Source organism: Anopheles ziemanni, chromosome 2 (genome assembly GCF_943734765.1).
Source record: "Anopheles ziemanni chromosome 2, idAnoZiCoDA_A2_x.2, whole genome shotgun sequence".
NCBI classification, from domain to species: domain Eukaryota; kingdom Metazoa; phylum Arthropoda; class Insecta; order Diptera; family Culicidae; genus Anopheles; species Anopheles ziemanni.
This window is the reverse complement of record NC_080705.1, coordinates 11,870,159-11,895,010: the sequence shown is the minus strand read 5'-3', so window position 1 is coordinate 11,895,010 and position 24,852 is coordinate 11,870,159. Positions and strand designations below refer to the sequence as shown.

At 45.9% G+C, this 24,852-nt stretch overlaps 1 protein-coding gene across 1 annotated transcript; it reads left to right on the top strand.

Moving 5' to 3' along the window:
* The first annotated feature begins 1,756 nt into the window (after positions 1–1,756).
* LOC131288236 (proton-coupled zinc antiporter SLC30A2) lies at positions 1,757–23,445 on the top strand. The gene is made up of 8 exons (XM_058317355.1): positions 1,757–2,043; positions 13,715–13,881; positions 17,287–17,391; positions 17,828–17,948; positions 18,719–18,898; positions 20,914–21,184; positions 22,528–22,675; positions 23,258–23,445. The coding sequence occupies exons 1-8, from the start codon at positions 2,009–2,011 to the stop codon at positions 23,398–23,400; spliced, it is 1,170 nt and encodes a 389-aa protein (XP_058173338.1). The 5' UTR covers positions 1,757–2,008; the 3' UTR covers positions 23,401–23,445.
* The last annotated feature ends 1,407 nt before the right edge of the window (positions 23,446–24,852 follow it).

Below are 24,852 nucleotides of genomic sequence, written 5' to 3'. Positions count from 1 at the left end.
GTTCTGATAGTAGGGTTTAGTAACGCGCGTATATTCGACCGGATCGCACCGTGTCCAGTGGAAAAGGAGTAACCCTATCGATCGTGATCTTGAGATGAACTGAGGCACACATGTAGGCTCTTTCCGTGTGTCTCATTTTGTAATAATTATCTGTGATACGGCGAACCGTGGTTTGCAATAGTTTTGGTCAGTATATTATGATATGACCATGTTCGATTCTTCTTAAAGTGCTCGTGGAAAAAAAGTACCATGGTAGTGCATCTAAAAGAGAGATTCGATGGGAATAATTATGTCGTAACAATATCATTGTGCCACCGAAAAGGCAACCCTAACCTAGGACGACAACTGTCCGGTGCTCTCGAATGGACCAGTTTGTGTTAGTTTTGTGTGGCGCTTCGTTTTTTTCTTCCTCTCTTCTCGATCCTGCCAACCAACCCATCCGTTTAGTGAGTGTGTCATAGATATACGGGTGAGGTTGAGCCGGTCGAGCCATTAAAAATAGATTAATATTTCCCAAATAGCGGGCGAAACAATAAAGCACACTATCACCGTTCGTCCAGTTTAGCGCAGAAGGGACACACTAATATATAAATATTTTTTGTGACCGAAGCCGCTCCCCTCCGGTGTCCTTCGAGAATAGTTCCTCCCGGTACAACACGGTCAAAACCACTACATCCTCACGGTGGTAACGGATGCCCACCGAACGCACACCGTTCGTTGCTCTGGCGTGGATCGTTCCGGTGTGCCGTTTTTTTGTTTTTGCCCATTCCTTACTTTGTGTACGCCATGGGAAGACGTAAGACCGGTGCGGCACCGGGAGACGAACGGGTCACTTTCAGTCATTACTTATGCGGTTCTTACATTTAAATATTTATTACTACTTAGTAATTTATGGATCGTAAATAACCCAGCACTAGGTGTATGGATCGGCGTGTATCGGCGAAAACCAAGGAAAAATGAGTTTGCGATTCGAGTGTTTTCGAGCGAACGCATTTTTTTTCCGGTTGCACTAAAATGGCAAAGGAACCGGTCGGTTCCCGCATCCGCCGGGAGATTCCGAGCCGTAACTGACCGTGGGACCGTGTGACAATAAAGTCATAGTTTTCTTTGCTGAGATAAATGATAATTTTATTGGATGTTTTTTTAAAATTAATTTGTCTCAAATCTAAATCAATGATATTTTTACTGTACATCAGTTTATCCCCTTCGTTAAAAATGGAAATGCACTTTCAGTTTTCTAATGTTTTGAGTAAACAGTAAATTAAACTAAAAACTTAATAGTTTCAATCTGTGACGCAAACTTATCATCTACATAAAACTGTTTGTGCTTCTTTCAGAATATTAAAGTAAACTAGTTGAAAGAATTATACAAAAATGCAAATTCAGGATAGGACACTATCCTGTCGAGTTAAATACGCTTAGTACCAAAAATTGATTAAAAATAGTGTTTTAGAAGCAAAAGAATCTAATTGAAGAAAGAATACACCGTTACTATACGGAAACATACTCTATTATGCTCTCGGAACGTTAGGACATATTTGCAGGAGGTTACAGCAACTTTATTGCTGGTCAATCGTCTCCGATGGCCACCTATTCGTGTCTTGATATCCTGTTTTTTCTGTTTATTGTATAGTCCCGGTATTTCCCCATTAGTCGCTCCTTCGGCCAATGATTGTGTGGTTTTATTTTCCCCAACGCTGGCCGGTTCTGTCTGAAAGCAAGCAATATCTGCGTGCTCAACACCAGTGACCAGTGACTATCGTAACAGCCTTCGACCGGAAGTGTCTGCCCCGGACTAGTGTGCGTCAGTGAAAAGGTGCGTGGTTTCGTATGCAAAGCTGCGTAAGAATCGCTCCATTAGAATCGAAACCGGGCGACCGGTGCAACGACAAGGCTTTTGAAGGTTCGCTTTTCGGGTCCACGTGGTTAACACTTCGCCGACGTTGAGCTCGCTTTCCCCAACCCACAACAACGTGGCATCGCGTGGTGTGCCAGTCATCCAGTGACCATGGACAAGGACCAGCAGAAACAACCGTTGGTTATGTAAGTTTCATCCGCCGGCCGACGGTTCGACGCTCGGGTGGCGTTGGTATTTGAATAGTTGTAAATAAATAAATTTTAATTAACCGACCTTCGGTTGGGGTAGCCGACCGGCAAACGAGAGGAAATCCGCCTTGGGTCGTCGGGGTCGGTATTGGGAATATTTTTCCCAACCTGCGAAAAATACCCAAATCGGTGTGGCCTCTCGACGAATGCCTAAAAGCCCGCGAGCCAATCGATCGGTGCCACGTGATACGGCCGATTCCGACCAGGTGTAGACGGATTTTCCGACGCGATGGACTCCCCTTCGGAATGGGTGAAGTTGCGAAAATTGTTTCCGTTGCTGTTACTCACCCCAGGCACGGGCCAAATATGGCCGCCCGGTACGGGAGGGTGATTGATTTTCATTAACGTAGCCCAAACGGAGGGTGGGATAGGGTGTGGGGTGTGCGGTAAGTGGAAACTAAGTGAAGGTCGATGAATTTCTTCCGGCCCACGTCCGGCTACGGGGTTCTCCCGGCGAAAGCAACAGAAGATTGGGGCCGAGGCATCATAAACGGTGTTGCACACGAACACAAAATACTTTTGCTAATGGTTGTCGATCACCTTCCACCGAAAGTGCGGCGAAGGACGAAGGGAGTAGAGTTGTGTTTATTAATATAAATTCCTTTAATTTTTCCGCTCCGGACAGACAACGAGATTCCTTGAGTACAAAATTCTAGTGCATTGGGTATTCTATATCATTTTCCACGTTTTTCGTGGTAGAAAAAAATTAATTAATGGAATTAAAGGAACTACATTGTAATTAATGAAAAGCATTTTGCAAGTTCTGTATATTCCACGTATATTTTACGAATAACCCAATGTACACTTGGATATTATTCTGTGGAAAAACTTCATCGAATGAAACAATGGCTGCCATGTGTACATTGTTTAAGATTTATTCGGATAAACGGCAACTTACTCACCCCTTGCTCATGTCTTAAATAACCCTTGTCAAACTCAATTGGTTCATCTTACCAAGTATTCCTAAGATGAGATGAAGGTGCAAATTCTTTAAAAAGTCTTTAACAATCCCATGCCAAAGTTTCCGTGAGCCATGGTGCCTGTCGTCATGTTGGGTTCTCTTTTTCCAATACAGGCAGCTGTCTTATTCATTCGAATTTACGTACAGACAAGTCAATTTCTTGATTCCAATTTCTGTCTAAGCTGACCAAAGCGTTCAGAACTGCATCGTTCGGGATCGGTGTTGTATTGTTGATCCCTTGTAGTCCAATGTATTTTCCATTGGGGTACCTAAAATGTGAGAATCCTTGGCACCGTCACTTCATTTTCCCACCATTCGTTGTTGTGTTCGTTTTTAATCCGTAACCAAGTTGGATTGGTTTTTATTCAGCTAAATACACTTTTTACAAGCAAGGATACGATTCTTCCTCTCCTAAACGGAGCTGTTCTTCCCCTTAAGGGAACCTTTGTTAGCTAGGTAGTCCTCTGACATTGATAAATGACGTTCCAGTGGATTAGGTAGCGGCGTAGATATGGCGTTGAATGTAATAGACTTCTTCGTCCGTGTGCAGGCAATTACTTCCAACTGTGTGCGGGTGCAAACAGTTGATCTGTTCTGTGCTTGTAATATGGCGCGCTGGAGCCATCATTAAAGGCTCGGTCATGATACGCTCGGTGAGGTAAAAGATTGCAAAAAAAAGCCCCTGATGTAGTCCTTACTCCAAACTTTGGTCGATTTCATTGAAGGAAAAAAGGACGATTCGGGTTCTCACACGGGGCTGAAAGAAATCGCCAAAACTACAACACACCTGGCCCACCAACCAGGTGCTTCGGCTTCAAGGTTACTTGCCCACCAGCATAAAGCATTAATTACTGCAAGCCGCGAAACATACCACGACCGACCGTTTGATTCGCGTGCTGTAATTATGCTGGTTTGGGGGGAGAAAAAAACGGCACCTGAAAGAAAACCATCCTTGATGCACTATCAGATTGCAGCAATGCACTTCAACGCCCACCACGAGAGCACTGACTTCCCTGGTGGCAACACGAGGCACTTCGGTAGATTTCATTTCCCCCAAAAGCGAACGGGTTGGAAATAGAACAGCTCATCAAAACGGCTCTCGAAGTGTTGGTTGGTACATTTTGAAGTATGTGGAAATTGTTGGAAAAACGGCTCAACTCGTAAATCTATCGACTGCGGCGTAACGCCCCCAGGTTCCGGGGCCTTCTGTGTGTGTGTGTGTATGTTTTTTACCTCTTGTTTTCTTCATTTCGTCCGAGGTCGGCTGTTCATGATGAATGTTTCGTGTTGTGATGGGGGAAGTTGGTGGGAAAATTTGTGCAGAAAACTTTCCCACCCACTGCATGCACTCATTCCAATCGACAACCTTCCTGTGGTCCTTCGAGCCTCGAGGACTGCAGCAACGGTACCAGAAATGCTTTACCATACTCTACGTGTTTGGCTTGAGAGGAATTAAAAAAAAAAAATTGAGACTGAAATAAGTTTCCAATGCCATCCGGTTGGTCGGGGTCGGGTCGAGAATGCCGAGAGTTGTTAGCTTAAAACATGGAACACCATCAAGAAGTCATTAGAAAGTTTATTATTCGCCGATGACCGGACCCACGGCTGACTTTCATCTGGCTTGAGATATATCGCCCATCTCCGGTGTTTCCGGCCCGGATCCGGCAGCATCCCGCACCGAGCGGACTTAGTTACGCACACCGTAAACCGGACCGTCGCCAAACTTTGCAAACTATATTGGCCACAAGTCGAGCCGGACGGACGGACGGATGGACGGACAATAGCACCGGGAGAGAGGCGACCGTTTGACAAAGTCACACATCAACGACGGTCTGGCAGGCTTCGCCCGGGAATTCCGGGGTCTATTAAATCTTATTGAACTAGTTATCGAATGCTTGCGTCATCCGATGCCGGCGAACCGCAGCCGCCCGGTGTGGCACTAATTAAAGTTACGAACTATGTCCGGTACGACGTTGGCACGACGATGACCGCGTAAACCGCATATCGCGTCGGTCGATAGCGGAAGGACTCGGTGTTGGAACTTCACCATCAAAGTGTATTGTTTCGGGAAACGAGGGAGAGAGAGAGAGAGAAATGTTAGAGGATAGCTCAAGGGTTGTCCGCGATTTTGGAGGAAAACAGGTCCTGAGTTGAGAAATCAAATTGAATTCCTTCAAATTCCGGGTCACAAAACGCGTGGTGGTTGGATAACGTGAAAAGTGAACTCAAAACGCCTTTGGGGGGTTAATAGGCGGTACGTAACAACTTTAAGGTTAATTTTGTTGATGCCAAAGTTTTCTTCATTGAGTCAGAAAGGTTCACAGTTGCTTTTTCATTAACGAACCATTTGTGGGTTGGTAACCAAAAAACAAACAAAAACATATTTGTTTTGTAATAACTATGGAGTGGTGAATGTTGAATGTTGCTTTGATAAAACTTGTATTATCTGCCTTGAATGCTTAATATCTTACAAGTTTCCTCAGCTTTCAATTTAAATGTAGGACGCAGGTATTCTATTATGATTCTTTTCGGAACAAAATTCTTTTCTTTTTTTTTATACAAAGTTTGTTCAAAGGACTCAACAAATGATATTTTAATACTGCTGCTTTTTGGTCGCTGGATATTTGTTTTGTTTCAAAGTTTTCATTATCCCATGAAGAGAAAACTTTAAGAAATATGGCGATAATGCAACTAGACTTATTATTTTTTCGTTTATAGTTAGTAGAATTGGTATAAATAAAGGAAGAACGTTTGTTAAAGATTAACCTAATTTAGTTATCAAATCGTGATCCTTTGAATTTAGTTAAATATGTCCAAAGGTTTTTAGTGTGCTTTAAAAAAATTAAGTAAAGGGAGCAGCACTACTTATGGTTAATGAAATGAGCTTAAAGTTTAGGTTCGTTATGCTTTTTTATAGTCTCTTAAATTGCATGAGAGAGTATACATATTGTGGTTCTAGACGTAATGGAAAATAGAAAAAAACAACAGATCATTTTCTAACATGTTTTCATTCATCAAAGGCCACGCTGGTGAACGGTTTTTCGTTCCTATTTTTGTGAGTAAAACTGGACGAAATTCTCGTGAACGATGTTTTTCCTTCCTACAGCAACATGTTTCCGGTGTATAAACGAGCATGGCTCGTATGGATATGGATGTAAAAAAGTGGATTTCGATACATTCTGGTTCAAAAAAAGAAAACAGGACGTTGATGAAAAAGAGAAAACGGGATCGAAAAATGCACATTCGTCCCCAACGGCGAAACACGTCCCGTCGATGGTTTACGACAGTTTCGTGTATCCATTAAGTTTCCTCGACCAGTTCTCGCACACACAAACACACACACACACACACACACATGGTTGGCTCCAAGGCTTCGATGCAGGAAACTGTGTTGTAGACTCCTCCCCCCTCACTTCACTTTGGAGCCAGTGCAAATGCACTTCCCAGCGAAGTACATCAGTTGCTGGCGCCGGTTACGGTCCCTCCGGGGGGGAGGTAGCATGTGTGCGCCAGTTTTGCCGGTTTTCCACATTCGATACATCGATAGAACCGTGTACGATGGTGCCGAGGGTCGTTGCCGGCGAGCGTTGCGAGTTCCCAAACCAACAGGCAACAACAAATTGTGCTTACACTTCGCCGATGGAACTAATTCTCGAGCGTTCCCTTTTGACTCGAGCCAAACCGAGTTGGCCGCAGCCACCCTACCTCCCTCCCTCCCTCGCCCGGGTGTTCGGTTGCGTTTGGTGCTCAAGTTTCTTTCGGTGACCACACCCCTCACCCCCTCAGCGCCACCGAGTAATGTAATGAGTAAATGAAAATGAAACTCTTCGCCCTTTTCTTCGGCGTTGGGTGCAGGGCTTTTCCTTCTCGGTGGTCTTTCCGCGCCAGCGAACGCGAACTTCACACGTTCACGGCACAAAGGCATCCCAGCGGAAGGCAACATCCTTCCTGCTAGCCCACCCTCCCTCCCTCCCGGTTCCGGTATGCAACGGATCTCGCCTTCCGGTTTCGTTTATCCAACGGTTACCGCTGCGGACGGTTGGGGTTTTCGGAGGTTTTCGGTCGAACTGTCAGCGTATCTGGTCTGCGCCAGTGCTGCGCCGGGGCGTCCAGGGTCGGGCACAGTCCACCTCTCCTTTACTCCGATTCGAGCACCCAAGGATCTGATATCACCACCGGACTCGCAACCGGGAAAGACTCGAAGCAGATTGCTGAACCGAAAGCCGAACCGTGCAAAAGTTTCGAAAGTTATTTTTAATTTAGGACAAACGCAGCACGGAACATGACAGGGATTGGGTTTGGCAGGTTTCGCCAGTCCTGCTCTGGGAGTGGGTTCCCCCCCTTCTCCGCTCCTTTTTTTTCTCCACTCCACTCCGGCTTGCGGCACTTTTGCGCGATGCTAGTAGATTGGTGGAAACTCCAGGGAACGAAGGACGGATTAAAAGTTCGCGAACGTTCGCCTTCGAGCGCTGATGGTTTCCTTGTTCTGTTCGTAGTTGTTTTTGTGCCTGTGTGGGTATTTTGCTGCGGAAAACGAAAGCCACCACGGACCATGGGCCGTGTGGTCAACGGATGCTTGAACGGGTACTCCCGGGGAGTAAGTATCGCCCAAGGTATGCATTCTCCTTAGTCGTTCCTTGCAAACTGCGCCCATGTTTTAAGAACGACCAACCGAAGGACTAAGGTCTCCCTAAGGAGGAAAGGATGGAATAAAAAAAAACTCTCGGGAATATCTCTTTGGTAGAGTTTTTGACACCGAAACTAGACCTGGCTCGATTAGATCTCCAAAGAAAAGTAAAGAAAAAAAAATCAGCCAAACTTTCCGCGTGCCTAGGATGGGTCGGGAAAGGCTGGTCCTTTTGTTGTTTAATGATTCCAGCGCTTTTGACGATGATGGAGCATTCTCGGCGGTTTTTCGACGGACTTAATCGACAGCAATTAAGCCGTTCGTTGAACAACATCGATCATATCGCAACGGGCGGTATGGTATCGTGTTGCCAAACAAAGGATAATTATTTTCAATTCCACTATTGGTGGGGAACAAAGGAATCAGCTGATTTTTCCCTGGAACTGACGAAATGGAGGGGTTGAAAATTAAAAGCTTTATTTACTGAAAAGTATTATGTTTATTTAAATTACGCCACGGAATTTCACAGATCTATTTTCAACTGTTGATTCATGAAATGATTCCATTGTCTGGATTGGATTTTTTAACTTTGTAACATTTAATATTTTTGTTCCGAAAATTGAACTGCTATTGATATTTCTGTGTACAATGTAACAGTCGATATGGTTAATATTTTCCATCAGAAATCTCTGTTGGCAACAAATTATCAGCACAACAACGATATAACTGGCCGTCCGTTGAATAGTTCCTTGGTATCATTTTTAATGCCAAATAAAAAGGAAGGGTCATAAAAGAAACCAACATGAACTATTCGCCAAGTATGTCTTGGAGTACACCACTACACATTTGGCTAGCACATCTTGGACAATGTAAGCCGGAACTATTTGTTTTCATGGACCGAAGCGATCCCTTTCACCTTCCGGTATCGCATTCTGCTCACGTTCCCAACGGGCTATCGGGGGCGTCCATCCTGTCCCCGGAACCGGAACGCACCGGCGCGCGCTCGATAACGTTTTTGTAACGAAGTTGCGTGGCGAAGTCTGTTCCTCCCTGTTTCCACGCAATTACCATGCTCCACGGTTTACACTGTGTTACAACAAATTGATTACATTTTCATAAATTTGCTTACCAACCAACCGACCGACCCTCCCTGTTAAGGTCAGGATTGGGAAAACCGGGGATGTTTCGTTCTGGGGACCTTTGCCACCCCGCCCCTCAACCCCCCCCCACCCCCCCAGCGGACCCTCCCCAATGTCATCGGGGGGCGAGATTGAACACTCCATCGACATTGGATTCGACGCTATCGATGGATCGTTTCAACCGGCGTCCGTAGAAAATGAATCCGATACTTTGCATTTTCGCTCCCTTTGGTGTGTCTTTTCCGTTTTTCGGCCCCTCTTTTAACCCTCCCCCCGGAATGTCGGCATGTCCTGGTGTGCGGGGCGAATCTTCGGGCAAGGAGGGACCCCGTGAGGGACATCTTTACCTTCGCATCATACTAAAAGGTTTATAGTTTTCGAAAAAGGCCCGGCGTGGACTCTCGTCCTTACGGGGTGCTTTACGATCGGGTCCATTCGCTCGCCCCACCGGATGTCACACGTAGTCACCTTTCGGGGGGTTCTGCATCGGTGCGAAAACTAGTGGACGAAAAGGACCGACCGGTGCGGGTTTTTGCTATTTTACGAGATTACGTAAACATTAGCATAAAACGTGAGTATCTGTAAATGTTTCTATTCTGCAACTGTTTGCCTTGCGCCGGGGCACAGTGGTGGACAAAACATTTCCCCCCCGCTGCGCTGGTGGAGAACATATTTAAAACGAGGATTAGGAGAAAAAGAACTTACGGCAGAGATTCATTCGAGGTGCGTGAAATTGAGTCCAGTTGCGAACTTTCCCCGACAATTGAATTGCTTTTACTGGTGGGCTTTCATCTGATACAGCAATTTACGTAAAAATGGTCTCTTTAGGATTCGCTTCATTTGACTCTGCCCAATTACGGACTCGTTCCGTTTCGACACCGACCAGTTTTGTTTGGCTCCACCTGCAACTGTGTGCTCGTATGGAACAGACGCTCGCTGCACGATCTCCGAAATTCCCCTAACCCATCAGCTCCGGGGGAGGAGATGGCCGAGTCAGCTCGCACACGGACTTCACGCTTATGACCCATTGGAGGGTATAAAATTCGGATAATCCTAAACAAATGCTAATACGACTCCGGGCCAAGTAGCAGCAGCAGCCAGCAGTTGGCTCCGACTACCACCACCGGTCTCCTGCGTTCACCGGGCGTCCACGTAAAACACGAACCGGACGGCTGAAGGAACCCTTTTTGCCGGGACGAAATCATTTGAAAGCCATTCCGAACGGCACCCTGGAGGGCCCGATGATGTTTTACATTCACACTGATTATGGAGGGTCCGGGCGCCCGGTGTCTTCTTCTTCGGTTCACCTTGCCGGCAGGGTATCGGGTTTCCCGGGTTTTTATCTTCTGCTCCCCGGCAGCAGTCATTTGCTGGCGCGCACTCGAAACCCGAACAGGGGAGGTGGGGGCGAACTTCTCGGACTGCGTTCGGGCATCATTACACTGATGGGATTGACTCATAACCTCATTACGGGCGCATTAGAGCTCTGGTTCCGAGGAGAAAAAGCAGGGAGGAGGAAAAGAAGGAGGCAAAACCAGGACCTTCTTGGGATTCACCAGGAAAGAAGGCAAAAGTGGCCACCATTCAGACGCGCGTTGTGTTCGTTAGGTTGTGTGTTGGTATGGCAAGATGTGCCTTGCATGCCCAATGGTTCCTACGCCACAATTGGGCTTATTTCGTTTCGTCCAATGGTTGAGGGTTAGTTAAAACTTTTTCAACATTTACAGTTTGCTTTGAATGGTGGATTTAAAAATAAGGCACAGGTGGAAGCTCTTGGAATCACAAACAATTACTTAATAAGTAACTTAAAATTTTATGTTTTTTTATTCAATCTCTAAATGATAGGAAAGATACATTATTTAAGAATAGAAGAAGTGCAAAGAAGCTTATTTAAATCCGTTGGTGACTTGAAAATAGAATGGTAGTTTTTGTTATATACATTTACAAAACTATTAATTAAATGTTTAGAGTTTTACCTGATACACGTGATGGATCACCGTATTAGTTGTTTCTTGTTGCTAACCTAAACTATCAGGATGGTTTCATGGTAATGGTTTAGCAAAATTGGATTTTGTTTTTGCATATCGTTTTAAAGTATGATCTAAGTGATGATCATTTTGAAGATCGCCTATTTTTATGTTTTTTTTTTTTTACTTTTTCCGTTATTTGAAGTACATAATTTCATTTTTTAATTAAAGGCCACGATTTATGGCGTTTAACATTCGATACAATCCTTAAACAGTTTTCACCATATCAAAGCAGGCTGCCGATAATACGTTTTTGGGGTTGTGTTTTCTTGCGTACACGCACAAACACATTGTTGCAAAAAAACGCACAATCCGATCAAAATTGAAATTGAACATCGTGTGCCATCAGCACTTTCATTTTATTACAGAGTGAACCATAAACTGATAACGTTGCATCAAAACGCTGACATGGCTGACAATTCGACAGCTTGTCAGCCCCAATATTCAATCGTACGGGCATCGACGCTGGTGGCGATCCAGCTTTCCCATAATGTCGGCCATTTTCCAAAGTGTCCGCACGCAGTGGCCGTTGATGCACGCACGTCGGAAACCATCGCCGACTGAAAGAAAGCGGATTGCAGTTCATCAAAATTCAAATGATTGTTGAATTTGGTAATTGGATTCGTTTGATTTCTTTCCCGCTTTGCAGCGCTCCTCGCAGGCCATTGCTCATTAATTTTTTAAAATGATTTATGAGACACACGCAAACACATACCCCCTTCTCGCCTTTTTCCTCCCTTCTGCTATCGGTCGGTCATTTCTCATTCCGGTGTCACCCCGTGTCCTGACGTCGTGTGGTGGACGTCATTGCGACGCGGTGTGGTGGTGGTGGTGGTGAAATGTCGCTTGGCGGACGAAATTAAAACTGAAAATGTCCGTTGTCATCAGCATCGGTTGGAATGGAATAATCAGAAGCAGAAAATAAAAGTCGCCCAATCCCCTGGGCTCGTAGCAACGCCAGAGAAAAAGAGGGAAATGCGCGCCGGAATACCATTAGCAATGGCACCAGTTTTACATTCGTTCATTTATTACCACAGCTGTGGCCGTTTGTGCGGATCTGCTGCCAAAGTCATTTCATTAAAAAGAAACGTTCCAATCGCGGACAATGGAGCCCTTTCGGTGCTGGCCCCCGATGCCACTGGCGGAAACTTATGGCCACTGCAGTAAATTACTGTCCATCCGACCGCCCGGAACGGGCCCGGGATCGTTTGTCGAATGTATGCCGAACTGCATTCATTACATTCCGGCTTCGGTGCGGCGTCCTTATGCCCGGGTTCCGGGCTTTCTTGGTGCCTCCTCTCGGGTGCTCGTCGTACCGGAAAGTGGCGTAAATGGATGCACGGGAAGTGCACGGCAACAACATCATCTCATCTCATCCGCGCGGCCCAGGTCCGATGCAGCAATTCAACGGAGTGGAGGTCCGGAAAATTCGGACGAAATTGTTGGAATCCAATCGGACTTGCGCACTGGTGGCCGGTGGTGCGCTGAGGGGGAGGAAAACTGGGGTGAGGCCAGCGGGCCCCAGAAGGGCTCAATTCGCTCGAGCATACCCAGGCCAGGGTTTTGGTCAGGTTTTAACTGCGAAAGGGGGAAAAAAGACAAACAAATTTACGATCACCAAGGAGCGCGGGTCGTTTACGATGAAATAGTTTCAATTTTTCGCAAAACCTTTTTCTGTAATCTATTTTTTGGCATGCATCGCAAACGGAGCCGATTCCCTCTCGTATGTGGCGGAAAGTTGGATTCATACTTGCTTCATAGCAACGAGCAGCTGAGTAGATTTGTTTGGGAAAACAGCCAAGAAAGCTAAAAGTCCTTGAATGAATTAGCTTCGCTTCGAAATTTAGAATTTTTTGAGTAAAATAATATTTGTTTTGCGAGCTTTCCTAATGTACTAAAGTGTCGATGCTAGATGACAAAATTTCAGTATGTAAGCTTAAAAATAAACTTAAGAAAATAATTCAATTCCAAAAATTATAAACTTAATTTATCGAATCAAATAAAAAATGAAACAGAACGTTGCTTTGCATAAGATAATATAATAAAACTAGTATTCAAGACTTTGAAATGGAAGATAAGTAAAAAAAGTTTAAAGTTTCAAATTTAAAAGATGGCTTGAAGTTAAACTTGAATAAAACATAAAGAATATCAAATAAAATGGATTTTAAAAGTCACCAACCTGTTTAAAACCCCAAACTGGGTTAAAAGTATTTGCTCCCGAAGCAAAACAAAACCTTTCACCCTTGACTAGCAGGACTTAAATTCCGTCCGACGTGTTCCCTTCCGCATCCCGTTATGTAATCTCGCATAATCGGTGGGCCAAAAATGCTGACCCAAAAAAATAAACGGCATCATATCAATTTGGCTCCCGTTCACGTAGCATATTTTCGTCGGGCTTATTTATTCAATTCTTTATGTTTTTGCTAATTTTTGGCAACCGTACGCGAGCTGTTTTGCGCGCTTTGTTAGCAAAAATTTGCCACAATTCAAACAGTAACGTCTTCGCCAGCGCGAACGTTCTTTGCGGATCCTTACGCATCTTTGTGCCTTTTTTGCACCGGGAATGTTTTTAGTTGAAAGTGTAAACTGAATATCTTGAACAACAGCCCGAGCCAGGCTCCGCACACTATCTTCGTTTTCAATTTATAACTATGGCGTGTTGGAGTTTGCCCCGCTTGACTGCCGGGTCCCTCGGGAAAGCATCCGGGATCTTTTTTGTTGTTTGATTTTAATTCGCTTGAGTCCACCACTACTACACACACACCCCACGTCTCGGGCAAAAAACTTCCGCTGTATTGTTGTACCACAAAACCGTTCATTTCCATCTTTTCTTGTTTTCCCTTTTTCTTTCCAGCGAGTACAGGAAAAACTATGGGACGTCTGCCAGCTCACAGCCGCCACCGTCCCCGGCGAACCCCTCGGACCAGCCACCCCAACGGTCCATCATCTATTGCGTGCACGGACAGCTGGCCAACTCATGCTGCGAGCTGCCAAACGAGCTCAGCATCAGGAAGATTGACTGTAAGCGAGTTGACTGTTAGCGTTACCTTCTTAGAACCCCCTTTGGCCGTTGTGTGTTTGGGGATCGCTCCACTGTTTTCTCTAGCTCTATTTTTTCACCCCGATCCTCCTTTGTTTCCTGGCAGGTTGCTTATGATTATTTCATTTCGCAGCACCGTGCGCCGGGGTGGTGGGAGGGAGTCAAGCGGGTGGCCGTATCTCGTGGCGCCACAAAAAGGTTATCAGCTTCGCGCTGACCTTATTCGCAGGAAACGAGGAGCAGTGGCAAAAACAAATCTCAACTTTTATCGGGCTGCTCCCGGAGCGGGGGCGGGCCAAGATTGCAACAAGAAGTGCGTCCAGTAGACACGTTTACGGGGGTTTTCCAACGTCGCTTATCTTAACGCACACAAATGAATAAACGAATAAAACGAATGCTTTCGAAAAGTGGTCGCTTCTTGTTAAGCTGGATGACCGTTGGGAATGGTTCGTGTTTGTAGTGCTGAATGCTACTTTTGCTGCTTGTTAATTGAATTTTCACTGTCTTGAAGCCGACTGAATCGTTCGCTTTTGTGATGGCTGTCGGCAACATTTTGCCATCTTGAGGTTCCCATCCCATCCGAGTGCGGCTGTACAAACATCATCTGTTTGTTTGCGCATGAGGTGCTTCATTTTTAAACAATCGAAGAAGCAGCAATGGGGCATCAAGCAGCTGATGTGTCTTTCCGTTCCATCCCCCAGCCCACTGCCGGGAGGGAGTTATTGTCAGAGGAAAACTTTTAACGATTATATACGGTCCAATCACCGGATAGATGGACCGGTGAGGGGTGGACAATATGTTTGTGAAGGTCTCTCGATGGGTTTGGCTAACGTTGGCACCTAGTGTTTCTTTTCCGTAGCGTACCATCTTGCGATTATTCATTCGCTTCCAGGACCGACTGGCGGCAACATACAAACACGAAACCGAACGTCCAGCAAACAACCGATTCCGATTAATGGGGTGAAATTGATTTTTGCTCCGGAACAGGAGGCTGATGCTTTTCCTAGAAGACCCGACCGGTTGACCCCAACAATGGTCGCCGGTTGCCAATATTTGCAAGCACACGCACGTCTGCCAGATCCACTCACCGGGGCGGGGTCGGACTGTCTTGGTTGGGGGTCCACCAGACGAAGGCTCACTTTGGAGGCGGTGCGCTTGGTTTGCTCCATCATAATCAAAGATTATGCCCCGGCTCCGGTCAACCGGCACTGGCAGCCATTTTACGATGCATGAGTGGTTTATTAGCAAAGCTAAGCTATGATTAATCTTTTACGCCGACTTCCCGACCGACCGGACGGACCGGTCTGCGTTTGGCTTTGATTTGCACCATCACCATAATGGGGTGGCCCCACTTGAGCATCATCAGGCATCGGAAGCCGTAAGCTGATGATGTGTAAGTACATAATCCATAAATAATCTTCCGATCGGCTCGCCGCTGTGCAGTTACGCTTTGTAAGTGGCACGTCGTGGCGTGTGGATTGTCCGGTTGTGGACTAAGTGATTTTTGCACCACTGCAACCACTAATCTGTATCAGCCTTAGAAGTTGCCTAAGAGTGGCTTAGTTTGGGGTCTTCAGAATGTGAGGATGTATTTATATATAATTGAAACTGGATAAGGCACACTACATGAAGAGGGTTTAAACATGTTCCTTTGATAACTTTTCGCCCACATAGTTTTGATAAAAAGTTGCTTTAATATAAACTTAACTCTAGTTTTACACAATAAAAGTACATACTGTCGTCCGATGCAACTAGAAATGAAAATAAATAAAACTGCCAGAGTTTCAAGCTTCTTTTGTGAAGCGAAAGTGAGAAGATTTTTTTTTCTAAAAACAAGCAATCTTTATCCTTTGGCAATACTTGAGAAAAACTCACTCCGAGAAACGGTTCATACCCAAGATGCGCTTTATGTAAATTCAAACTTCAAGACCCTTTCGACAACAATAGTGTTAATTTGCCTTCGATTGTTTGGTTGCGTTTTCATCCCCCTTTTGTTTGCCCTGCATAAACGCCTCCGGAACGTAGATGCGCTTCGCCAGGACAATGATAGACAGTATGCAATTTGGTTGGGAAAATTTTCACTTGATCGAACGGGAACGACTCGGATTTGCTATTGCAAACTCACCGCTCAAACAGCTCGTTAAATTGCTAGACTTTTTTTTTGCTTCTTGTGTTGCGTTCCACCCCAAAACGCCTGAGTCGACTGACGGCCACGACTGACACTTTTCTGCACCCTAAGTGGCGCATCGATACCGGGGAAGAGAGGGAAAACTTCACCATTGGGGCGAAAGACTAGGAAAAATACAACCGCCACGAGGTTGAGATTGAAATGGAGGAACTAGAAAGGGGGAAAAAAAAGAAACGAGTGAGATCTAAGGAAAACCGGATTGGAAATTTGCCACCCGTAAGCCCGTCGGGAAGGAATTTCCATCGAGGAGCGTGACGTTGGGGCAAAAGTTGGCCAACGGAACAAATCGGCGAAGGAAAAATCACGGCTACGACACATCGCCCCCCACCAACTTGAGCGAGACCGTTTCCGAAGGCGAGGTACCATCAGGAAACCCATTGCAAATGGCCGTCGTTCCTCTGGTGGGGGTGGTGGCGGGAGGTAAAAAGGGTTTACGGCATGATCGTCGGGACGTCTGGGTGATTGCAGTTTTGGATTGCGGTTAAATGTGTGCACTTTTGTGTGTGGAAGAATTTCATTTTCAAACGATTTGCTGTTTCTTTTGTACGTGCGGAAATTCTTCCAAACTCGTCTTGCGGGCGTTTGCAATTTTTAACATAAAAATTGACGTCCTTTCTGGTTTTTTTTTGTTCGGACTATGGGTTGAGTTTTAATTACTGAAGCGTTTTTCGAGCGTTTCGTTTCGGTTTCGTTCACCCCAACTCAATTACCCAATCGATTTGACAGTATTTTTCCATCCACGGAGGGTTTCATTTGAATTAATTCTAATGAGCTTTACTATCGATGTTCGATTTTTTTACAGTTAAGAAAGTTTTTCAAATTTCCAAACGAATTTAAATAGGAATGATTCTCTTGTATATTTAATTGAATTTAGTTCAATGAGAAAAGTGACTCGAGTGTTTTTTCTTTTGAACGACCTCATTAAGAACGGCTTGCGATACCATTTTTGATGCATTTTCACCTCATACCATCGCTCTCTGGGATCCTTGCAGCTTATTTCCATTCCCCCGGAAGCAACAACTAATCACTCAACATCTACATAATTGGTGCGGGCAGTTGTGTAATGCCTTAGATGTCGAACTTTGATTTATAATCCGTAGTAATTCACCGTGTCGAACACAAGACACGTCTTTCCACTCCTCCGCCTCTGTTTTTCTCCTTGCCTCACCTGCCTTCCTCTATTGTTGTCTCGTTTCAGCTCACTGTCACAAACCCCGGGCGGAAGGGATCGATAAGATAGCGCGAAAGAAGCTCCTGCTGGCCAGCGTGCTTTGCATCATTTTTATGATTGCAGAGATAATAGGTAAGGAACTAATGGGCTAATGTAGGTTGTTCTAGCTCCCGCCTGCTCAGACGGGACCACCCGAGCCCGGACATCTGTAACGAACGACTCTGGCAGGTTAAAATAGACGACATCTCCCGCTTACCTTCCAATGGTAACTTGCTTAGGCCGCAAGTAGGAGAAAATGGTTTATTGTCTCCACTTGTTGGATGCATCTTCCCTCGGAGGGGGACAAAGTGGTCGTTCGCACGGCGAATGCACTCGGTTCGGTTTCGCCTAGGTCAGGCCACCTCGGGAACGAGGATGAGTTCAGATGTGCCAACCGACCGACATTAAGCCAGCAAACTTTCTTCGCTCCGGACAGATGCAGCAGAGGGTGTATCCTTTTTTTTTGCTTTGCTTTCCTCATTGTTTCTTGTTGGTTTATTGTTGCTTCCGTTCCGTTCTTCTTCTCCAGGTGGTATTTACTCGAACAGCCTCGCCATCGCGACGGACGCGGCGCATCTGATGGCGGACTTGGCGAGCTTTATGATATCGCTGCTAGCGCTGTGGATAGCGGCTCGCCCATCCACGAAGCGGTAAGTAATTGGCCGAGGGCGGCAAGTAGAAAACCGGACGTGTGGGTGGGAGGGACTTTCTCTTGAGAACCAGGCTCGCAAGAGGGCACCGCGTGTTGATGGCTTCTGAGAACGGCGTCGGTTAGGGAAGGGTCGGGAAAAAGTTTTAATAACTTTCCACCGAGTCGGCCTCCCCCCGCTTGACCGTGCGTTCCACGGTTATGGAGGATCAAAAGCCCGTACCAGGTTGGACATTATCCTCCTCAGTATGGCGAGCATCACGAGCGAGATCGTGTCGGGCGAGTGATAGATTTTTTGCATCGTTGAGCTTTGCCTTAGTGACCGAAACTCGTTGTAATATAATTAGGGTTGAAACCTTCGTGTCCGCTTCCCACTCCGATGGGCCCGTAATGGCGGGTAAGGAGTCAGGGGAAGTGGTCTTTTTACGCTTCGCGTAAATGCAGTCAATGGGTTTGATGCCTGTTTTCCGAGCAGATCAAAGGCAGGCACGTCTTCGTGGAAGGTGGTTGCATTTAACCCGGGCCGGTAAGATTGAGAGAAAATAATGTACCGCTGTTCACGGAGCGGACTTTGCATCGCTCCCAAGGAAACTTTACCACTGTCAAGTAAGAACAAAAAGAACTTTCTTTTGTAAACAGTTTCTTGAAAGATGCAAATCAATAAAATGAATATATTTTTCTCGTTCTCCTTGTTTCACTTGATGCACTCTGTTTACTTCTCGGCAATACAAAGTCACTCACAATTTTCCCTGTTTCCCTGTTTTTCCCTAGGCTGTCCTTTGGCTGGTACCGGGCGGAGGTGATCGGTGCGCTCGTGTCGGTATTAATGATCTGGGTGGTGACGGCGATCCTGTTCTACCTGGCGGTACTCAGAACGATCCACCGAGACTTTGAGCTCGACGGCGAAGTAATGTTGATTACTTCCGGCTTAGGAATACTAGTAAACGTGATGTAAGTATCTGTTTGAAGCCATTCGAAAAGTTTTATTTCATAGTGCACAGCAACTTAATTGACTTTTGAAATTAAAATGGGTCAGAAGTAGTACTTTTGGTCCTAAAGTATTTTCAGCTGCCATCCTTAGGGGCAACATTAATAAGAGTTTTTAATTAATTCTCGGGATTTACATGGGGTTTGTATTCGTGAAAAAAAAGACAATTTCTTACAAATTGTTGTTAAAAAATGGTTTGTTCCAGAACTTTACACGCCCCAAATAACACTGAATAATTACATTTAAATTAGCGTTAGAAATAAAAAGATCTATTTCGGTGTGAGATAACAAAAAAGAACACCTCATCGAGTTGTACAAGAGGGCTTATCACTCGGCACAGGTTGCCCCACTCGGACAAAGAAACATGATCCACCGGCTGAAACGCATGCTACGGAGCATAATCCACCGCAAATCCGAGGCAATCCGCTTCTACCGTTTCGCAAGCGGTCGTATATCGAGCCGGTCCGATCCATGCTGGAAAGTGCTAATCACATTAAATCATTTGCGGTATCAAGAGCAGACATTGAGTCCATCGTTGTTTGATGGTGGCGTCCCTTCCTTTTTTTCTTCTTCTTGTCCCTCCACCCGCCCACCGGGAAAACCCACCGAGTTTCTTTTCTACCAAAGTTCGTCCTTTCGTCCAGAGTGCACCGTTGCAGAGAGAAGACCTTCGAAGGCGCGATGCATCTGAACCGTCGGGATTGCCAGAAGCTCCTGGCAGTCTCCGGATGGTAACGCGGCAAGACAGGACAGGGCTGCCGGTGTAATCCCGTGTTGCGTCGGTGTCATTTGATTGTGGCAGATAATCCTTCATTTGTAGAATTAATGGATGGTATTACCTTCCGTCTTAATCCAGCGCAGTGGCGTTCTTTCCCGTCGATCCCACCCTTGGCGTCGGGTCGACACTCCTCCTCCGTTAGTGCTGCAGCGTGGGAAGCCAGTCAAAACGGAGCGCTAGGGGCAATTCTAGGGCGGCGTTTCCGTTTTCCGGCTTCGGCAGTTTGCTGCAGTGAGCGCCATCTCGTACAGGAATGGCCTGGGGAATTTATTGGACAAAGTTTCCCGATCGGATTCTTTTCGCTTTTCGGTCGCGGTAAGAAGATTTACTTTTTTTTTTATGCTACAAGCTCCTTCTGGCTACAAGCGGTAAATCGCTTCGGCAACGGTCACCCAAAATCCGGCGGATAATTGAATTGGGACTGGCAAAAGTGGCCGAAGCCCCGACGGAGTTGAATCGGGGGCGCCGGCGGTGAGATTTGTGACCGGTTGAGGAATTTGTCCGTGTTCGCGAAGGTGAATTATTGATTGGACGGACCAACGATCGTTTTCTGCTTCACGGCCGAAGAAAAGGCTGGCCATTTTTACCGTTTCGGGGAAAGGTGTTGATCGGACCTCAATGTATGATCCATCCGAGTGCGAGTTCCATAATGAAACCGTTCGGAGCAATGGTTGTCGCAATTTCTTGAAGCCAAACACGTCGTCCCACCGGGTTTGCTTGCTTCTTAAGCTGTTGTGTTCATCGCACCGTGCCCTAATCCGCGTTGCGTTGGAGTTGAGAAGGCGGAAGCGAGTGGCAACTTTCTAGGATCGAAACTTTCCCGAACAGCATGCAGCTCGCGTTGCCCGGGTGCTTGAGCCGTGCTGTGCTGTGCTGCCAGGGGATTCCTTATTCCTGGCATGATGTATTTGCGCGACTCTGGGATGGATTGGACGGTTCCATGAGCACAAGACTGCTTCATTCTGGTGCAACGATGCAGTTGGCAGTTACGCCAACGTGTGCTGGCTTTCGCCCGGTACGCTCGGTACTTTATTTTGCGTAACGATTCGTCGGAATTGCCATGAGCACAATCAACCACCCTGGTGGCGCATTCGTACCATTATTTAGCATCTCTCGTCCTCGTGCGTCGTATTTTTATCCCCCTTCTTTCGCTGTGACGATGGTGACATTTATGAGATTTCTTTCGACTTTCGCTTCCAGCATGGGCGCAACGCTGCACCACCACGGACACAGCCACGCCGGCGGCGGCGGCGGAGGCGGCCACCATATCCACCAGGAGGAGGAAAACATCAACGTCCGAGCCGCGTTCATTCACGTGCTGAGTGATTTCGTGCAGAGCTTGGGCGTTTTCATAGCGGCTCTGGTGATTTACTTCAAACCGGACTGGAACATCATCGATCCGATCTGCACGTTCGTTTTTTCGCTGCTCGTCCTCGGCACAACCATTGCCATCATGAGGGATGCCATTGTGGTAGGTCGGAAGGGGGGAAGGACATCGTGGCCCTGTTAATACATTTTCATTTTTCAGCTAAGTACGATGGGGGTCTCAAAGAGGTCCGATATCTGTTTAAATTATTATTTTGTAACAACCACCAGGCGCCTCCATTGTTATTACAAAAGAAGAAAAGTCCCTATTCATGCCTTTTAATTGCGTAGAAAAACATTTGTGTTGTCATTTTATCAATGGTTAAGTTTACAGTATTTTTTCATAATTCACATTAACTATGGTTGTAATTGACATTTTCGTCTATTCTTTCAAAACTAAGTAAATCTCAATTAGTTCTTCCATAAGAGTGGCATTATACCAATTCCTTCAAGAGTAAATTAAATCTTATTCGTTTCATTTTCTTCTGTCAGATCCAATCATTTTAGATTCCTACCAGCTCAGATTGAAATCAAATCGAAACACCTCCATCTGCCACCGTTGTCTTGAGCTTCATGTCTTCATCCACTTGAGTTAGACGGAGGGGAGCCCGAGGTTGATCACTTAATTTGTTCGTTTCTTTTCGAACGCTAGTAAGGTAGCCTACGGATTTTTATCAATCGCGAAGTAAGCCCCTGAAAATTTTGTCGGGAGAGGATATAAATTGAACGTGGAACGAGCTTTGATAACGAACCATCTACCGGGCATTTGGCGGGGCCAGGTGGTTTCAGGTCCTTCTGTTTTTTTTCTTCTTCCCATTATCCCGCTTAACCCCTGCTCCATCGAGGCCGCCCCTCCTAATGAATATTGTATTTCAATTTGAAACAGTTAAGCCACCGCATTTGTTCCATTTTTTTCAACACTGTTCCGTTTGAGGTCCATATTTTTACGTTAGCTTAGCACTCCGCTTGCCGCTTCCCTAAACCCCCGGCGAAGCCAACGGTCTCGGCCCGGGTAGGCTCCATAAAACGGGAACCGATTTAAGGTTGCACACTTTCTTACCGATTTTATTTCCATTACCCAAACCCGCCCGAAAGCGTTCAGCCTCTCCGCCCTCGGGCCTGCGCTCCGGACGATTCCTCACGCGGAGAAGGAAGTTCACACTCACCTACGGGTTGTTGCTATTGTCATGTTTTTTTTTTCGTTGTTGCTCCAAACTCGCACCACCCTACGTCGCTTTTACTTTTATACATTCGCGTTCGCCCGCCCCCTTTTAACCACTTTTCCGATCCGGCAGAACCGGGCTCCCATTCATACCGACCGTATCCGGGAAAGCCACTTCACACTTACTCACGCACTTTATTTTCTTCGCAATCCATTGCCAGCCCGTTGCCGCCACCGATGGTACGGTGTTATCACAGCCATACTTACGCCACCCTTTCCATTCGCAGGTTCTCATGGAGGGCACCCCGAAGTATCTCGATTACACCGAAGTTATGCAAACGTTCCTGCAAATTGAGGGCGTCGTAAGAGTACACAATCTGCGCATTTGGGCCCTCAGCATCAACAAGATAGCGCTCGCTGCTCATTTGGCTGTCGGTAAGAAGATGGGAGTTGCAAAAGAGTAGACAGAAAAAGGACAAAGAAAAACCACACTCACACACACTTTTTCAATGGCATTATGTATCTGCGTTTGATTGGAGGGGATCCTGTGAAGAATGTGTGGTTTTGCTTTCCTTAGGGGTTGGATACGCAAATAATTAAATATTTTCTTGATTTGAACCTTTCCTTATGGTTTTGATTTGTTTTCTAATAGGTTTAATTAGTAGAGGTAAAATTGACCTTTATGTTGCACTAAGCATCAGAATAGGTTTCTAAGCTTTATTTTTTAAACTAAATTTTAAAAGTTAGTTTTAAAGAAGTTAGTTTTGAACAATGTGGTATCAATTTGAAAATGGGTATTTAACGATAAGAATATACACAAGGATAAAAAGATTCTTCGATTTTATTTGTGCATTTGAAACAAAATTCAAATCAATGTAAAATAGGTAAACCGTAACAATTTGCTTCCAACTAAATACAATCGAGGGTTAGAAGCTTTAGTTTCCCTTTCACATGCTAGCTTTATGTTACTTATTTTTATCTTCGTATTTTCGTTCCGATTTGTTTTCCTTTCCACAGAACCGCAAACCAACACCGAGCTGGTGCTGCGCGAGGCCACCCAAACCGTGCACGCCAAGTATCGGTTCTTCGAAACCACGCTCCAGATAGAAGAGTTTCAGCCCGATATGGAAGATTGTAATCAGTGTTCGAATCCAATTTAGTAAACGCGGATCGGAGGCGCTTTGCCGAAGGCCGAGGCAAACCATCGAGCGTGCGGAGTAGGGTTTTTCTCTCGGAAAAACTTAAACATCCCACGACGAAATAAAGCCATGAACGTTGGCGTTGGAGGAAAAATCGCCGTATTGTGGGTGCTCGAGGAAAATAGACACTGCATAAGTCGTGCGGGGTAATGTGGGTCACATACAAATCGCCGGTGAAGTGTATGTAAAACTGTATTAAAAGTCCTACCAAACACGGGTGTTTTGAAGGTGAAGCATAAAAATTACTTCCAGTGAACCATCGTCGGCCAGAGCATCATTTCGAAGAGAAAAAAAAACCTGAATCCGAAATTACTACACCGAAACACACTCCGGGAAAGCGAGGAAGGATGAAGGTGACTGTGTTGTAAAGGGACGCCTGGTGCGTTAGTGGGAATAATTTGAAAGAAAATCATCATAAACTTATTTGTATTCCGATGCTGCGGCAACCCCGGAGAGCGGATGTGGTGAAGGGGTTTTCGGGATGTAATTCGTAGGAAACGTTTCACATTCCGTTCAAAACTTGTCCCCCCCCGTTTGTGTAAGGGCACGCCAAAGGGTAGTTTTGTACCTTGGCTGAAACGGGTCTGGCTTTACCGACGAGTTCCTGGAATGACCCTTCCGTCACTTTCCGGGACAGAAAAGGCGAAATTTCCGATGAACTAACCCCGAAGTCTTTGGCCCCGGACGGTATCGAGCAAAACCATAATGCCACGGCTTTTTGTTGTAGCCTGATTTTTCTTTCGCAAGAAAAATGTGCTTGAATATTTATAATGCCCCAAGAATGGACCGGCAGCGTCCGGATGAGATTGACAGAATGCGAAGAGAACGTGGTTCTTCGCTGGCCCACGACCTCTCGGCCCACCGACCGGTCTAATTGGCCGAAAGAGGTTGGCATTTGGTATTCAGCGCAGAGCCGCCAGTTTGGCCGATGTGCACTGCTCATTTCTCAATCCGAATGATTAATTTTGCCAATTTGTTCTGTTTCGCTTTCAGAGTCAGCATCCCGTCGTTGTCTTCGGATGATCCCGCCGCGTCTTCCGATTGAAGATTCACGCCCGTTTCTTCACACCGGTTCCGGAGGCCGCCTATATTCTGTGGTGAAAAAGTTTCTTTCCCTTTTGGTGCCATTTACGGAACCCTAGCGTTGGGCAAAAAGAAGCGGTTAGAAAAGAAATCCTCGTCTCGGAAGTTAATGTAAAAGTAGTTATTTGCTATTCACTTAGCATGGGGGAACTTTTCGAGCACGAACGGGCGCGTGGTCTGGGCTGGGCTGTTCGGATTCTTCTCGCTCTGGTTTTTGTTTGTTTGCATAAACTGCTCTGCGGCTGACGGACCCGAAAGTGATTCCGACGACAGAGTCATTAAAAATGGCAATCTCGAATGTTTATGGCTGTATCCTTTTATGCGACAACG

What these genes read in the sequence shown, in the direction of transcription:
- LOC131288236 (XM_058317355.1), top strand. Translation starts at nt 2,009, where the DNA reads ATGGACAAGGACCAGCAGAAACAACCGTTGGTTAT. An exon ending in CAGCATCAGGAAGATTGACT is followed by an intron (nt 13,882 to 17,286) that starts GTAAGCGAGTTG and finishes GTCTCGTTTCAG; the next exon opens with CTCACTGTCACAAACCCCGG. An exon ending in GCTCGCCCATCCACGAAGCG is followed by an intron (nt 17,949 to 18,718) that starts GTAAGTAATTGG and finishes GTTTTTCCCTAG; the next exon opens with GCTGTCCTTTGGCTGGTACC.